General features: G+C 31.2%; 2 protein-coding genes across 2 annotated transcripts; one reads left to right on the plus strand and one right to left on the minus strand.

Moving 5' to 3' along the window:
- Positions 1 to 1,698: 1,698 nt before the first annotated feature.
- On the plus strand, positions 1,699 to 5,063 carry LOC134714025 (homeobox protein HMX3-like). Its single transcript, XM_063575274.1, has 2 exons — positions 1,699 to 2,367; positions 4,585 to 5,063. Exons 1-2 carry the CDS (start codon positions 2,100 to 2,102, stop codon positions 4,950 to 4,952), a joined length of 636 nt encoding a protein of 211 aa, XP_063431344.1. The 5' UTR covers positions 1,699 to 2,099; the 3' UTR covers positions 4,953 to 5,063.
- Positions 5,064 to 11,400: 6,337 nt separating this feature from the next.
- On the minus strand, positions 11,401 to 16,589 carry LOC134714026 (U6 snRNA-associated Sm-like protein LSm1). Its single transcript, XM_063575275.1, has 4 exons — positions 16,466 to 16,589; positions 12,742 to 12,810; positions 12,109 to 12,224; positions 11,401 to 11,858 (listed from the first exon to the last, which is right to left on the minus strand). The coding sequence occupies exons 1-4, from the start codon at positions 16,509 to 16,511 to the stop codon at positions 11,688 to 11,690; spliced, it is 402 nt and encodes a 133-aa protein (XP_063431345.1). The 5' UTR covers positions 16,512 to 16,589; the 3' UTR covers positions 11,401 to 11,687.
- Positions 16,590 to 18,344: the final 1,755 nt, after the last annotated feature.

The following is an 18,344-nucleotide window of genomic DNA, read 5'->3' on the forward strand; positions in this document are numbered from 1 at the left end:
ATTACATTTGACCATTAACAATTGGTCCTGTTACGACTGTGTTAGATTGTATCTATTTTGACTTATCATAATGTACCATCTTAATCACCTAGTACTTTATAGAAATGTAGTCGTGTTGGTCATAACACCTATTTTAACTGTAATCATTTAAAGTCGGCATTGAGTAATTCATTTCGATAGAATCGTCAACAAAGAAATTATAAATACTTTACTTTATTTGAGGGAAACACTAATGTTCTTTCTCGCCTATTCATATTTTGAGTATAACGAACGCATAAAATGCAAGCAGATAGTTATAATCTTTATATTTTCCAACTTATAAACGTAATACTAAAAATAAATTAAAGACTGAAAGTATAATTATATACATAATACCTTAAATTATGTTATATGAATTTAAGGCGCAATTACTACATAAGTAAGCCGCCTTCCAAAACCAATAACAACAATTTTCCAACTTATTTTTACGAGACTTCCTTTTCTTTACTATTCCTACACAAACGTTTTTTTTCAACATTATATCGCTGTATGCATGACTTTGTAAATAACAGACATATTGTGGCAAATTTTATATATTGAAGGTAAAACTGACATATTTTTCGACTTTAATTTTAGGAGTATATAAAATTAAGGTCCGTATAATCTTGTACTTTGACATTAAGATTACTTGAGAATACTACAATATTTATTTTTTTCCTTCCAATTTCTCACTTCCCACCCACAATATTGTAACTTAATTATCGTAATGGTAGCGCATCTTATTTACCCAACTCACAGCAATACACATAAATGGAAGTTACTATAGTGCTTGCATTGACTTAATATTTGTTCAAAAGAATAGGGGTTTCATCCAAGATAAGTGTACCCATTCCCCCTAAATACACGAGTTTTCGAATACAGAGTGGTATATTTGTAGACATCGGCCACCTGGTTTTGTGACACGTGTTTTTTTATGCTGAACTATCTTCAACTATAAAAATTGTAACTTTCTTTGACTTTCAAAGTTCGTTGAAAAGTTTGGCTACATGATTTTTTACATTGCTTTTACGCCCCAAATTAATATCAAATCGTTACTAAATGCACATTCAAAGATTTTCTTAAACCAGAAGTCACTTTGAATAGAAGTTAATTTGTCAGTTTCTCTTTACTAAACTGTGGTCTTTTTCTGCTTTTACCAGCATTGTTTGAATGAGGGAAAGTACGACTTAGATACAATAATAGTTCCCACCATATGCCAAACAGATAGTCTTACACTGCGATAATTATACCCGTCTTATTTGTACCTCGTCAAATAAATCTGCTGCTAAAATTAAATAAGATAATGACAGGCTTTAGTACTGTCAACTTTCCTACAAGTACACTAAATTTAATTATTACATGTGCACAAAAATCATTTATCATGACTTAGGACACTCCACCAGTGGTCAAATCTCTAACAAGCGATTGGTCATTTTCACTGTCATACCTTTATGGTCAGTTTAATACCTATCAGTAGCTATATCATACAGATGATACTTATTAACGCCCTATTAAGATTAAACGCCCGTGGGTGTGATGGCAGATAAAGATACAAGTTATTAATCAGCGGTCACCATACCCTAAGAAAGTCGCGTTATCGCTTTCGTCATCGCGAGAGAAAACAGTCAATAATTGCTACCAATGATTATCGGTGCCTCATTCACTTGACTCCAATTTAACAAATGTTTCTCTACATCTTAAGACTAAATGTTTCAAGTTCAAACAATTAATTTTATCACGCAAATATCTTGTCCATCAATCTGGAACCAATGTCGTGTTGACCAGAACCAATCCTTTGCTGACCATCTACACTTGACAAATATTATCACCACAAATAAGTTTGACATTCTTATTCGGTGTTTGGTATTCAGCTAACCTGCTGCTTCTGAATAGTATTTCCAAACATTCAAATTTGCATGCAATCGTTCATATCAAATCCTTAGCATAAAACTGTTCCAACAGACTTTAAGCAATCGGCTAATTACAACAGAAGATCTTTATGTCGGTTGAACCGACGGAAGTGCAGTTTATTTTAGAAACTAACTGATTTTTTCGAAGAAAGACTTTCCCACGAGAGAGAAATGGCAGACCAGGATAATGTAGAGAGGGTAAAAGGACACTCGTTTCTTATTGACAATATTTTAAGTAAAGACGACCGACCGGCAAAAAGTTCCAAGGACCAACACAGTACAAGAGAATGTCCGAACCAATCATCTGATTATAGTCCAATAAGCACGTTCGACCGAGTAACAAATTGTTCTACTGACCAATACAGTCCTAAAAGTAGGGACGATGGAACAACAAATAATTCCAATGACCAATACAGTCCAAGACTCGAAGAAATACAAGGTAGTTTAAATTTCTGGAAATAATTTATCTTACATGGAAGCATAATGTGAAAAGAATAAAATAAATTCTGTTGAATAGAATTTCTATTTTTCGAAACTAATGCTTGATTTATGGATTGTATTTTATTATCGATTAATTTGTTAGTTATTTTATTTTTAAATAAGCTGTTAACTTTTTTCTGTCGATATAAGAAGCACTTTATAGATTGTTATTCCTGAACGTAAAGTTGTAATGACTTTTTGCGTTTAAGATTTTTATATTCAAACTACTTTCATTTATGCAAGGATCTTTAATATACGATAATATTTTTTGTTGTTTATTTCATACTCCGAAAAGACCATATGAATAGTTAAACATATCACAAAATATTCCGTCTATCATTAAAAAGTAAAAACTTGTTATTTCAACATGTTTACTTGTATTCTTTTTTTTAAGTTCGTCTTGGTTATTCAAAACTGAAAAATGAATTAATTTTAATTCCCAAATATAAACTGTAATTTATAAAAAGAAGATTCTCTGCATATAGAAGAATGGCAAGTGTATTTCATTTTTGGTTAATACAATCATTTATTTAATGTCTTAATATAAACATTATAGCGACTATATTAATTTCAAATAAATCAAACATTGGGCCTACATCGGAAAGTATAACCGAAAGAAATTCCATTTATAATTTCCAATCTATACATTTTTTTCTTTTTATCCTTCGTGTTTATCAATTATTTTTCAAGCATTTTATGTTTCAATTACATGGAATATGTTCTGAAAAAAAAGGCTGTTAACAACTTTACTAAAATAAGGAATAATTTGTTGTTTTTTAAAAATTCCTCCATAGTTTATAAACACTCAAGATTTATTTACGGAAAATAATTTTCTTCTAACTAAATTGATAAATTTGGAAGAAAATTATTTTCCGTAATAAATCATCAACAGCATATGTCTTTCGTAGACAGGACCAGACTTGTGGCTATAGTTTGTCTTTGTTTCTAGATATATCTTAAATCATAATATGTAGTTATTATTCCTTATGCATGTGTAAATGTTATTAATGAAAAAAGATTGTCTCGTGTTGTTAGAAATAATGAATGATAGAAACAATTAATATGTATTTGTCTTTGGAATTTGCCGCATCAGGTTTGTTCAATTTTATTTCTATCTTTGTAATATATTTTTAGTTAAGAGATGAATTACTGGTCGTCCTCCGTGTTTTTTCTTCTTTTGATAATGCAAATTAATACACCTGCAGTGCAATCGATTTATGTATCTGCGAAATGAAATTAAAAAGTACCTATTAATCCACATATTTTTTTAAGGAGAGACGGAGGAGAGTACATTACAGAGAAATTATAATATTTTTTTTTTAAATATTTGAAATTCCAAGAGTTAACAAAAATTTAACATTCCAAGATGAAACAAAAAATTAAACAGAACACGAGAAAACGGAGTTACATTCCTGATCATGGGGGTAAAAATATCGTGCTACAATTTCCATGTAGAGATACAACTTCGACGATTTGAACATTGTTAGAAAACCGATATGCGCTAATCTATTTGATGAAATATGGTTAAATGAAAACAAAACACAAACACAAAAAAAAAAACCAACATCATATCTCTAAAAGTATTGCTTTAAATAGACTTTTCAACGGTTGAAAATGTTATAGCTAGATTTTCAGCTGAAATGATTTTATGTAATTAAGCCGACTAACCAAGCTTGACAAGAGACTGCATATACATGAGTTATATTTCTGGTTTGATATACTTCAAACAATCTATATATTTTATAAAGTGTGCATTTGTATCAGCTTGAAGTCATCCATAAAACACTGTAAATGTTAGACCACTGAAAAAAATATATTGTTGTGAAAATTTCAACGGATTGAGTTATTCGTCTTTGTAAACTTTACTAGTCCGCTCAAAATTCATAATCGTTAAAACGAAGATGAATTTAAAAACTGTTAATAAAAAAGTCATGATCGAAATGGCTTAATATAGTTCGCCGTTTCATTATAAGATTTCAGGCAAATGAATTTTCGACAAAACAGAAATAAATAAAAGATACCAATACAACACATTGCCTTATATATATTATACGACAATAGGCAGTGACCAAACAAAACATTAGTGAATACTATTAAACATGAAAAGGGTGACAAATTGTCTCATTTAAAAAAATTGCCTATAAAACATACACTTATTCACTTCTTGTACTTTCAGGTATATGTAGTTGTTCGGAAGATAGCAGCAATGCCTCTCCAGACTGTCATTTGAAACTAAGACATAAGAAAAAAACGCGCACCGTGTTTTCCCGTCATCAAATATTCTACCTTGAATCCGCATTTGAAATGAAGCGATATTTATCTAGTACAGAGAGATCAGAGATGGCAAGAACATTAAAACTAACAGAAACACAGGTTAAAGTCTGGTTTCAAAATCGACGAAATAAATGGAAATCACAAATGAGTGGACAGGATTCATATTCACCAGAAACGCCAATGTACCCTCCTTTCCCACCAATACCTGTAGATCCAAGAATTCAACAAAGACTTGCAATGTTGCATCATGTAGCACCATTTTATTATTGAAACACTTGACATTCTGTGTTATATGTTCATATTGTCACATTATTATCACCATACACTAAATATGTAATTATATTATAGTTTTGTTGTGAGCTATGCCGATTCAAACAAAACTTAAACACGATTTTTTATAAATAAATTAAATCCTCGTCGTATTTTATAAACAAGATCTGTATTAATACATCTCTATATGAGGTGTTAATCTGATATATAAACACCTACATGACCTAAAGCATAAGATATGTAGATGTCAACATACCGTGGTCTTCAGCATTACACAAGTGGTATCACTGGTTGTCTTTCGTTTTGATAGAATGCTGATAGTTTTAAAAGAAACCACCAAAGATTGTTCAACATTCCAAATTTTTAGAATTTTGGATTTATAAGTGTACACAGAACAACAACCAATACAACCACTAAGATGGTACAACGCTACCACAACAAAGCTCCTGACTTGAGACAGACACATTAACGTGTAGTTTTTTACTTCTTTTATTCAGTGAGCACTCGCCTTGTTTCATCAAATTAGTGGAATCACAAAAGAACAAAAGAAAAACATTTTAAACATTGATATCCTGAATTACTAAATATACTGAACTTTCAGGAAATTCAGGATACTGAACTAAGAGAATTGATCATTCAAAACGGAAAGTCCTTTTTTCAAACGGTCAAATCAAAAATATAAATACTAAAGTACATCAAACCAATCGGATTTGGATAGTAAGACAAAACAATACAAATATTTGATCAAACGATTTTAAAACAACTGTCTTATTCCTTACTTAATGTTTCCGATTAAATCTAGTTTTAAGGTTAACTTAACCTCTCTTTCAAAGTTATGGCAGTCGCATATATAATAATTCCAGCATATTTACAACATTGTGTGAGCAATGAATTTTAAACAGACTCAGTAGGTAAAATTGTCAGGTATTGAGATTAAACAGTCAACGTGTTATAATCTTAATCACTATATTAAAAAAACTAAACCATTTTAACAAAGTAAAACTAAACGGCATTCCATGTTTCTTCATTTCCATGTATCAAATCAATCACTCATTTCCATGTAAGTACTTTTAAATATGTTATGGTATCATTGTCTTCTAATTTCAGACTAGTATCAACCATGATACTTTGACAAATTAGAATTATCGACAAACAAGAATTATGTGTCTGGCAAATCAGAAAAGGGTTCACACATTACTTGTTATTGTAAAGCTGCCGAACAAATTAATATGAAAAAAATTCTAGTAGTACTTACATCATGTGTACTGAGTCAGAGATCAGTGTAACATACATGTAGCTATTGCTTCGATGAACAAGAAAAAACGGATAAACAAACATAGTGAATATTATAAAGTCTACATGTTTATTGCCATTTCACGAAGTAGTGTATTTTATAATGTCTCAATATAAAATTCTTGGACATAATATATAGTATTGTAGTCCCATAATGCCCATTCTGTTGGGTATAAAAGAGGGACGAAAGATACCAAAGGGACAGTCAAACTCATAAATCTAAAACAAACTGACAGCGCCATGGCTAAAAATTAACAAGACAAAAAGACAAACAATAGTACACATGACACAACATATAAAACTAAAGAATAGACAACACGAATATAAACTGTTTGATATTTTAGTCTTGGAAAAATTGATTGTTTATTAGTTTAAATATGTTTTATTAGATTTCAGTAACTGTGAGATCCTTTTGATCAGTTCTTTGTGTATTTTTGTCATTTTTGGGGGGTTTTGCTCATTGTTGAAAGCTTTATTGTTACCTTTAGATTTTTATATTTCATACTTTATTACTTTGGTTGATATTTGTCTCATTGGCAATCAAACACATTTTTTTTTTATTATGAATATGCATACAGAAACATACATCATGTGACACATAAAATAAAAGAAAATACAATATTCCATCTTAGCTTTTGTTGTTACAAACTTAAACAAGTCCTGGTTAGATATGCATTGAAAATTGGCTCATCTTTAACCTGTTCCCTCAAAACTAATATTTAACTTAAAATAGTGTATTGATATAGTATAAAAAAAATACCAATTGATTTTTTTAAAGAATTATACAACATTGTTTTTTTTTTATTTAATGCATTACTGACTAAGGGACACAACTCTAAAACACTGTACACGAACTGTGACACATTTAAACTGCTGTATGTCAGAATAGTTTTTTGTTTATTGTTTTGTATATAAAACCAGGCATTAGTTTTTTCTTTGTTTTGAATTTGAATTGTTTTACTTTTGTTGTTTTGGGGCCATTCAAAGTTGACTATGTGTTATGGGTTTACTCCTTGTTGAAGGCTGTATGGTGTCCTATATAGGTTAATTGCTGTGTCATTTTGTATCTAGTCATCTAGTGGAGAGTTGTCTCATTGGCAATCATACCACATCTTCCTATTTTTATAAAAACTCCTGTTTGCAATCCTGATAATATGTTTAAATTTCATATTATTTCAGTGATGTAAATAATCTCTCATATCAAACTTGGGAAAACTTGTACACAAATTAATTGGTACAGTATCCCTAGAACTATGTTCCACTCCAATAAATGGATAGTACAGACAGCATACTATCATAATAAACACCAAACAAAAAATAGACATTAACATCCAATGGCTTTTAAGCAAATATATTGCATATGTTAACCATATACAAGAGCCAAAAGTTTACAGAAGTTTTGACAAAATTCCAGGTGTGAATCCAGCCATTTTAAAAAGGGGGGGGGGGGGGGGTTGGTCTGAACCCAGGATAAAGGGGGATGTTCAAGCTATATGTCCCCATTCAAAAGCTTTGATCGGACAAAAATAGGGGGTTCCAACCCCTGGAACCCCCACCCTGGATCCGTCAATGAATTCGGTTATATGAAGGATCTAAACTACTACTAGTGAGTGTTTATTGTTTCAAAGACATAACTATCCATAAGGGTCTAACACAGTTGGTGAAGATCTTAAAAGGCTTGAACTTGCAATTTTACTTAATCATCAATGTTGGGAAGGTTCTAATAAACTCTGCAAGAATAGAAACAAACCAGGAAAAAAATCTGATATACTAGAATGTCTCCTTTTTCGTTGTTTTACAAATGTTAAATGATATTGGCAATATTTGCTGTCAAACATTGTAGTCAATATGATGGAATTCTATGTGACAGTCATACAAATGAGGTTTAACTACCTATTAAACTAGGTTTAATCCAACATTTTCTACATCAGGAAACTTGTACCAAGCAAGGAATATGATACCGGGTAGGTGTTTTCCAATCACTGGTGTGTTTAAGTCTTGATTTTTTGGGATTTTGTTTGCCATTTTACTCAATACATTTGAAGTCAATGGACCTGATCCAATGCTTATATGTGTGAACCAGATGCTCCGCAGGGCATAGCTTTATACGACCGCAGAGGTTGAACCCTGAACGGTTGGGGCAAGTATGGACACAACATTCAAGCTGGATTCAGCTCTTAATTTGGATTGTGATTAAATAGTTGACACAGCATAGGTTTCTGACACAGAATGAATGTGTTCTAATGAACTTAAAATTTTTGTTTTCTCTTAGAGCAATTCACTATGCTGTTGAATATTAATCCTCTCAAAAAAATGTTTGAAGAAATTTTCTTTTTATTTATGAAATTTCAAATGAGAAAAATTGAACCCAATTTTTTAAACACATCCCCCTTTCCCTTATTCCAAAACTAATCTCAATTAAAATATTCTAATGGAGTTTGCAACAATAACTACTCATTTAAATACATCATAAAATATTAAGCTGTAAAAAAACTGCTTGTTATCACTGAATGGTAAAGATTATTTAAATTTATCAGTTGGTAGTAAAACGTGAATATACATTGTATATTGTATATAACAAAGATTTAAGTTGATTCTGGACAAAGAAAGATAACTCCAATTAAAAAAAAAATCTTTGCTATTGCACAATAAGATATTTCTTGATTACTATTCTGGACAAAGAAAGATAACTCTAATTAAAAAATACTGTGCAATTGAAAAGACTTGCTATTGCACAATACTTAATATAATAATTTTAGATCCTGATTTGGACCAACTTGAAAACTGGGCCCATAATCAAAAATCTAAGTACATGTTTAGATTCAGCATATCAAAGAGGCCCAAGAATTCAATTTTTGTTAAAATCAAACTTAGTTTAATTTTGGACCCTTTGGACTTTAATGTAGACCAATTTGAAAACAGGACCAAAAATGAAGAATCTACATACACAGTTAGATTTGGCATATCAAAGAACCCCAAGATTCAATTTTTGATGAAATCAAACAAAGTATAATTTTGGACCCCAATTTGGACCAACTTGAAAACTGGGCCAATAATCAAGAATCTAAGTACATTTTTAGATTCATCATATCAAAGAACCCAACCGATTCATTTTTTGTCAAAATCAAACAAAGTTTAATTTTGGACCCTTTGGGCCCCTTTTTCCCTAAACTGTTGGGATCAAACTCCCAAAATCAATACCAACCTTCCTTTCATGGTCATAAACCTTGTGTTTAAATTTCATAGATTTCTATTTACTTATACTAACGTTATGGTGCGAAAACCAAGAAAAATGCTTATTTGGGCCCCTTTTTGGCCCCTTATTCCTAAACTGTTGGGTTCTAATCTCCCAAAATCAATACCAACCTTCCTTTTGTGGTCATAAACATTGTGGTTAAATTTCATTGATTTCTATTTACTTAAACTAAAGTTATTGTGTGAAAACCAAGAAAAATGCTTATTTGGGTCCTTTATTGGCCCTTATTCCTAAACTGTTGAAACCAAAACTCCCAAAATCAATCCCAATCTTTCTTTTGTGGTCATAAACCTTGTGTCAAAATTTCATAGATTTCTATTAACTTAAACTAAACTTATGGTGCGAAAACCAAGAAAATGCTTATTTGGGCCCTTTTTGGCCCCCAATTCCTAAAATGTTGGGACCAAAACTCCCAAAATCAATACCAACCTTCCTTTTATGGTCATAAACCTTGTGTTAAAATTTCATAGATTTCTATTCACTTTTACTAAAGTTAGAGTGCGAAAACTAAAAGTATTTGGACGACGACTACGACGACAACGCAGACAACGACGCCAACGTGATAGCAATATACGACAATTTTTTTCAAAATTTGCGGTCGTATAAAAACTAAATACCAAATACTATTAACCTTAATATTATTAATGGGTTCCTTCAAACTTACCTTTTATAGCTGACTTTGCAGTATGGGCTTTGCTCATTGTTGAAGGCTGTACGATGACCAAATAGTTGTTAATGTCTGTGTCATTTTGGTCTTTTGTGGATAGTTGTCTCATTGGCAATCATACCACATTTTCTTTTTTATAAATATAAACTTTTATTTCTAAACTATGCAAAGTTTCAAAGTTAATAGACCATCACTGAGGGGGACAGAGCTAAATAATCTCCATGCAATGCGATTTTCTAATACATATCGATGTCAACTATCATTGACTTTCCACTAATGGTTACCCTAAATTGTTCTGAACACAAACTAATGTATGAAAATTAAGCAAAAAAATCAAACTTAATACACAATGATGAAGTCGATGATTGTGGGGCCAAAAATCTCAATGGAGATAGATTCACCAATGTTGAAAACAATTGCACACATATCTGACATTGACCTACCACTAGTGGTTCCCCATAAACTGACGGAGCAATGACAAATTAATAAATTGTTGAATGACACTGCAGCCCACCAGTCTTCCTTCTTCCAATTTGTTGAAACCAGACAAAACATAATTTCATTTTTGAAAATACTGATAAAACAATTTCTATTTATAGCAAAAACTTAAATGATTATGCCCTGTATATCATTAATCTGATAAAAATATGATGCCGTTTTAAAGTGAAAAATCAATCAATAATAGATCACATTAAGACCGGTGATATTTTTACACTCCCAATATGTATCTGATCAGTCTCTTCTTCTACCACTAAATTATGTAAGGCAAATGGAAAGCCAGAAAATATAAACTTCATTGGCTTTGCTCATTGTTGAAGGCCATACAGTGACCTATAGTTGTTAATGTCTGTGTCATTTTGGTCTCTTCAGGACAGTTGTCTCATTGGCAATCATACCACATCTTCTTTTTTATATTAATTATCTTGAGATTTTCAATGGATCTGTAATAAAAAGTACATTTACACAAATCACAAAATCAAGATAATCATACTCTAACAAAAAAAGAGGGGGTACAATAAGGGGGGTCCTTATCCTGAAATCCAGGGCTTAAAAACACGAATCCTAAGGTCCCAAATTTAAATGAAGTTATATTCTGGATTCCGAAATTTGAAAAAAATATTTCCCAGATCCTGAAGAGGTTCATCCCAAAATCCCAAGCTTAAAAAATACCTGATCCCGGAGTCCCGATAAAAGTCCTATCCCCCCTCCATAAATAATTTAATTCAAACATATAATTGCAAGTTGAATTATCTTTATTCAACATAATTATTTATCATATAAAATTCATGTAGTTTTTATGTAAACATTTGTGAATTCCTTTCACAAAACATGTCTGACATCTGTAGAACAAAATATTGTATGGCAGATCATTATTTAAGCACTTTTTAAAAACATTTTTCATGATTATATGTTAAGTATAAATCTCCACATTGTGAATTCAAAGATCACAAGACTGTATTTTGCATGAACTAATTAAATCCTGATCGCTGTTTCACCTAGATGATGGAAAATTAGAATTTTAAAACATGTCATCATGTAGTTCAGAATGAGGCTGTAGTCCACGCTCCAACATTGCTTTCTTTTTCCGTTCTTCCTCTTCTTGTTTAACTAATTGTTCCTCCCTCTGCATTTCTAAAATTTCATCAATTGAAACTTCTTCTAATGGTAGAGTATTTTCATTTGCTAAATCCTAAAATAATAGAAACACAAACATTTCATTAAGACTGTTAAACCACATCATATTTATTTTAAAACTTATTGTTATATAAACAAAACAAAACAAGTTAATATAAGATTAGATATGTTAGAACTTTGCCTTTTCACCGAGTATTACCACCCTTATCCTTCCATAAAATTTAGAAAAAATGCATAATTCTCAATTCAGAAAAGAATAATTTAGGAGACAGGTATAATTGTACCCACTGATTCGAAGTACTTACAATTTCTCCAAGCAGGACAACATTTTCTCCTCTGACTACAAATATACCTCTTGGTATGTCCCCATACTTCTTACCAACATGTATCCTCTCTATTGTTCTGTGTAAAACAAGATTAGCTGAAAGTATAGACAATATTAGACTGAAAATAATTAATATTTAGATTATTCTTTTAATGATAGCCTTTCTACAGGAATATAATTTACTGAATGATGACTTAAGCTTAATCAAAGTATATAGTTCATTTATAACATTCTGTAAATAGCATTGGGGATTCAATAAAGGGTATTCAAGAAGTATATTTAAGGGTGATAAAGATTTTATTCAAAACATCTATCACAGTTTAAGGGCCCTTTTTTTTAACAGTAAGAAAATTTTCAAAAATTGTCTTCTATGACTTCATGGTAATTTATATATGCCACCTTCAAAAATTCAAACATAATAAATGTCCCAGTATTCTGTGTTCATAAATAAAACATCCTGGTCTCCATGGTCTCCAAACAAACACTCAAAGTTTATCACATTTTAAAACTTACATAATGAGTATATATTCACACAATACATGGAACTCTAAAAGTCTCAAAAAGTTGACATCAAAAGACAATAAGCCAGATGGAACAGGAAATAAATACAAACCAAATTGGTCAATGCTCCTGAGAAATCCAATTAGTGTTCTGCCGTCTCTTAGTACAACTAGTAACTTCTCTGCAATATTAAAAGAATAACATTTGTAGTTTCTGTTAAAATAAGCATGATTTAAAGAGAGATAATTCTGGTCCAGAAGACACACCTACATCATTGTACATAACCTATTAACATGCAGTTAAATGTATAATGCCACATTATATCAAACTTCAGGAATTTGGGAAAATAGAAGATACATTGTAGTCTAAATTAACCAAATGCAAAATCCTTTACTTTAAAAAATAAAAAAATTGAACAGTTTAGCATGCACATTACCTTTTTCTGGTTGGGCAACAACTAGTCCAAATAATTATGACGTCTGGCAAGGCTATGTCCTAGGAAGGCGTCCCAGAAAAAAATTAAAATAGCCTTGCCAGACGTCATAATTATTTGGACTAGGCAACAACCTGTTCTGTCCTGTATGATGTGTTGATAGACTCTAGCATGTTGTATATAATTTCATGCAAATTTGTCAAAAAGAATTTATTATATTATAAGGAGATCGAACATTTTGAACTTATTATGTCTGTGTATTATATACATACAAATTTTCTTAATCATTGTTAATAAAATGATTCTTAAGTTTATTTAATATATACAGGGGTTAAAAAATCCACTAGCCCGACGTACGGGACTACAGCAATTAGGCCTCGGGTAACCAAAACTTGTAACCCAATATGCCCGACGGACTAGTAAAAAAAATTCTTGGCGTTTCCAAAATAGAAAGTTGAAAATCCCCTCATCACTATTCTATCTTAGCTAATCAGATTCGACTACGTCATCCGGGATTCCCAGAATTTGAACTGATTTTTTAAAATAGAACAAATAACTCGTGGTGGATCCTGTACTTTCAATATCGATTTGTCAGTACAGGGGGTATTGTACATTGCCAATGCAACCAGAGAAATATAATGTAACCCGATTGTACCAGTAACCTCCTTCTGAAAAATTTATTTCAATATAAATGTGAATTCCTTTTGGCAGCAGAAACCTGACTTTTGTCAGATATAAATGTGTAACATGTGCACATGTTATGGATGCCATTTTGTCTTTGTTTACATACTGTGAAGCCTCCAGAACCAAGACCTAAACATTAACAGTCTTCAGAAAACTTAAACTTGATGCAATAATATTTCTTCAATCATGTTTATCTTCATTTATATTCAAATTAGTTTGATTTTTGAAGAAATAAAATTTATAACAAATACAATTTCAGTTTAGAGACTGTGCTCAGTTTGTTATCTATTTATAGCCCACAATTAGCTTAGCTAAAAAATAAATGTAAATATGGATATTACTGCACTTCATTTATAAAACAAAATGCTAGGTGATATTTTCTGATTATTACATGGCATTTTTCATATCGCATGTATTATCAGCCCTAGGTTCAATATCAGCCCAAGAGCCGCATGGCTCGAGGGCTGATATTGACCGAGGGCTGATAATACATGCGATATGAAAAATTGGCATGTTATGATCTTTTTATCATATGCTTCAACGATGGAGAAAAATCACAGATTTATATATTGATCCTTTTACGTGGTTCCCAAATAGATGTTCAAAGAGTGAAAAGATCACGGATGTCAGACCCCAAACTTAGTACATTCGATATGAAATCTTTCTATCATATGCATCAACATAGAAGAAAAACATTTAAATTTTGACGAAACGACAAAAAAATAATTCAAAATATTCATAATGAACACTGTTTGGAAAAGTCAAATTTTTTGTATAGTAACTTTCTAAATTATGTTTGAAACTTTTAAAAAATGCATTTATTTAATAATTTGATTTGTTTTTGTTTTGCTTTTGTTTGTTTAATTATTTTACAAAATATACTTTCCGGTATCCAAATAATTGTTTTGTACACTACTTTGTAATGTTTTTCAGTGAAAACGTAGCATTGAGGTGAATTTTCCGGAATTTGCAGAGTTTCACCGGAATGCCATGCGATAACGCTACGGAAAGGCATGTGATAACACTTGAAGCATGTGATAAACTTTTCATATCAGCCCGCTAAGCACCAATTAAAAAAATATGTTATTTACGTTAATCAAATGCTATTATCATACAGTAAAAATCATATGTTATTTAGTCGACTAAGTATATGATAATTATTCTTATCAGTCGCCCCACTGTCTATATCACTCTGTTCAGCTCTAAATATTATTCCGTATCATGTCTTTGTGACGTCAAATACGTTTACCGGGCCTGGACATATCAGCGACGTCATAATGTTTGAACCGACGTTAATAACTTTGACCCGAACTTATCAAGTCATCTGTTGTGTGCTGGTGAAACAAAGAAAACACTTCCCAAACACGCAAATATAGCCCGATAAATCGATTATCAAATTATCTGCATATTGATATTGTTAAATATCAGCTGCTTGACATTATACGTAGGCTTTTTGATCTCGTTCGCTACGTTCACTCGACAAAAAGCTTCATATTATGTCTCGCAGCTGATATTTTACGATATCAACATGCAGATAACCTGATAATCAGTACATATAAATATTTGAGGTCATTTGATTTATTTTAATAAATAGAACTTTAAAACTGAAAACAAATATGAGCATGATGAGCATTACATATAACCAGCTGATAATTCTTTTACACAAACGTGATGATGTATCTAATAGAAATCACTCCAATCCTCTTTTATATAACCATGTATATCAGTGGTCAAGACTTGTGTCATCTCAGGATTTGGACAAATCTTTATTACAGAATATTCAATTATCGATTAATTGAATATCTATATGCTAATGGGATATTTTTTGGGTATCCAATCTGCTTAAATCTTCTATACAACGGATAAAAATTGTTAAGTTTATAGAATTCATTGTATATTGCAGCAAACTCTGAATTTGTAGGCATACTCGGGCTAGCAGGTCAATCATTCAATTGTGTTGGGCTAGTAGTTCTTCCAACAGGGCTAGTAAAATCCTGCAACCAATTAGCCCTGGGCTAGTGAGCTATAACAAAATTTCTTAACCCCTGTATATATTTTAATTTTGGATGTAACACGTCTTCTGATTGGCTGACATTATTTTGTTATGAGCCCATAGACATAATTTAGTCATGTGACAGTAACGTCAACGTTTTTTTCATGGTTTTCTACGGTTTAAAATGGAATTTGAATTAAATTATAAGAAATGACTGTAAATTTTTTTCTGTCTATTCAAAATAAAATAAAAAATTTGGTGCACACTGTTAAAAAACCTGCTACGCGTGTTATTCAGTGTGCACCAAATTTTTTATGTTATTTCTTCATAGACAGAAAAAATATTACAGTCATTCCTGAAATAAGTAAATAATATTTACTTCTTCAAGTAAAAACAATACTTGTAAAAGTAGAACCCATGACTTTCACAATCAATGTTTAAAAGTCAACAATATGTGCTTATATCAAAATTCCAAGAGTTATTCGGTCATTACAAGTGTTATTCGGTTTTAGGTCATTCGAGGTACCGGCCTTCCAAGATGTCATAATTATTTGGACTATCATCCGGCCTTTCAAGATGTCATAATTATTTGGACTATCATTTTATATGAGGATATGTTCTCCCCAACATGTTTACGTTTTTCCTTAGTTCGACATGTCGTATTTGTCTTTTAAAGGTTAATTTAAAACTTATTTGTCTATATTATGGATGACGACACAAACATACTATCTATTTCTTCAATTAAACTTGCGGTGCCAGGTAGGTAACTCATTTTTCACATTTTTTGCAAAATTACAATTTTAAAGATCGGTGTTGTTTAATTGCTTCGATGTAATTGTAAAAATATCATGATTTCAAACGCACGAGTAACAAAGATGACAATCAAGTCTAATACCACAAAGTTAAATATGCAGTATTAGGTAAAAACGAACCATAAAAAAAAATCTTATTTTTATTGTTGTATAAAAAAATATTTTCACGTTTGATAACACTATGATTTCTTGCATTTTAGGTTATGAATGCATAGCCACAAATATACATATTTTGAGTGGTATATGATTTTAAATGGTATGTTTTAAAGATGTAAATTGTATTATCTGTTTCTGTCCTAGCCTTTACTATTAGCATTTTTAATAGTATTAAACAATGTTGTTTTCTTATATGTCTCTAATTTATGTCTAATCTTACGTACTTGTATGTTATGTCATGTTAGCTTTTTATAGGGCCCTTCAATTGGAAACTCAATATTCTTATTCTTATTCTATTTCATTTTCAGCTATTAAAAAGAAATTATGATATGTCGAAACTGAAAGAGAATCCTTGAATAAATGGGTACCTCATTTAATATACCAAGCCTTTTTGTGCTAATGCGGCGTAAAGCAACCAACAATCAATAATATACCAATTATAGGCTTTTATTCGGGGTGGCATTTTGTTATTGACATATTCATAATTAACTTGCTTTTTGAGTTATTTATTCTTTTCGCTTTACGATGGTTGATGGTACGAGGAAATGTTATGGTAAGGCTTATATGATAATTATTATTTATATAATTTATGAATACTGAACTTGAACATTCATTGGTCAAATAAGTTTTTTGTGTACTTACTACTGTAGCACAGGCACTTGTCTCCAAAAAAAATTCCTATATACCTTAATATAACACAAGGTACTTAACTAAATTTTTTGAATAATGAAACCCAGCCCCGAATTCCCGTTATTTTTTTTATTTCTCGGTTGTCAAACCTACTTAAACTTAATATGCCGTAAATCTAAAATTGATTTATCTACACAATGGTATATGACACGACTATCATTGTTGTCGGGATCATTAAGGTATATAGGATTTATTTTTTTGAGACAAGTGCCTGTGTACTGTAGTCGGTATAAAAAAATATGTGGCGTGATTGCAAATGAGAAAAAAAATAACACAACAAATAAGAACAATTAATAGGCCATTGTGCGGCCTTAAACAATGAATAAAACCAACACCGAATATACAGCGATGAAAGGCCCAAAAATAACTAATGTAGAACAATCCAGACAAAAATCATGTTTATCTAACATAACTCAAACAGTCCTTCTCGAAAACGCAATATCTGAAAAAATTCCAGTAACATCAGGCGTTCATATGGGCACTGTACTAGGACCAATACTCTTTCTTATCTACATTTATTTAGTGACTTACCGGACTACCCTAAACACAGCCAAAATAAGACTCTTTGCAGACGACAGCATTATCTACCGGCCTATTACCTGCCAAAATGATTGTCTTAAGCTTCAAGAAGACATAGAAGCAGCTATAAAATGGTAACAAGACTGGCTCATGTCATTTCACCCTGACAAATGTAACATCTTTAAGAGTATCAACAAAGAAAAAACAAATACACTTTTATTACAACATGTACGGTCATATCCTATAACAATCAGCTAAATATCTAGGCATTACAATCTCTTCAGATCTCAAATGGAACAAACACGTACAACAATCAGCAGCAAAAGCAAATTAATCTTTATCATATGTCGGACGCAATCTAAAAATTAGTTCAAAATTAGTGAACATGGTGAAGGAAAGAGCATATCAAACACAAGGACTTCTATATA

Source organism: Mytilus trossulus, chromosome 4, assembly GCF_036588685.1.
Source record: "Mytilus trossulus isolate FHL-02 chromosome 4, PNRI_Mtr1.1.1.hap1, whole genome shotgun sequence".
Lineage (NCBI taxonomy): Eukaryota > Metazoa > Mollusca > Bivalvia > Mytilida > Mytilidae > Mytilus > Mytilus trossulus.

Coding starts and splice junctions, on each gene's coding strand:
- LOC134714025 (XM_063575274.1), top strand. CDS start 2,100: ATGGCAGACCAGGATAATGTAGAGAGGGTAAAAGGACACTCGTTTCTT. Junction 2,368..4,584: donor AAGACTCGAAGAAATACAAG/GTAGTTTAAATT, acceptor TTGTACTTTCAG/GTATATGTAGTTGTTCGGAA.
- LOC134714026 (XM_063575275.1), bottom strand. CDS start 16,511: ATGAGTTACCTACCTGGCACCGCAAGTTTAATTGAAGAAATAGATA. Junction 12,811..16,465: donor TTTAATTGAAGAAATAGATA/GTATGTTTGTGT, acceptor TTAATATTGCAG/AGAAGTTACTAGTTGTACTA. Junction 12,225..12,741: donor CAGGAGCATTGACCAATTTG/GTTTGTATTTAT, acceptor CTATACTTTCAG/CTAATCTTGTTTTACACAGA.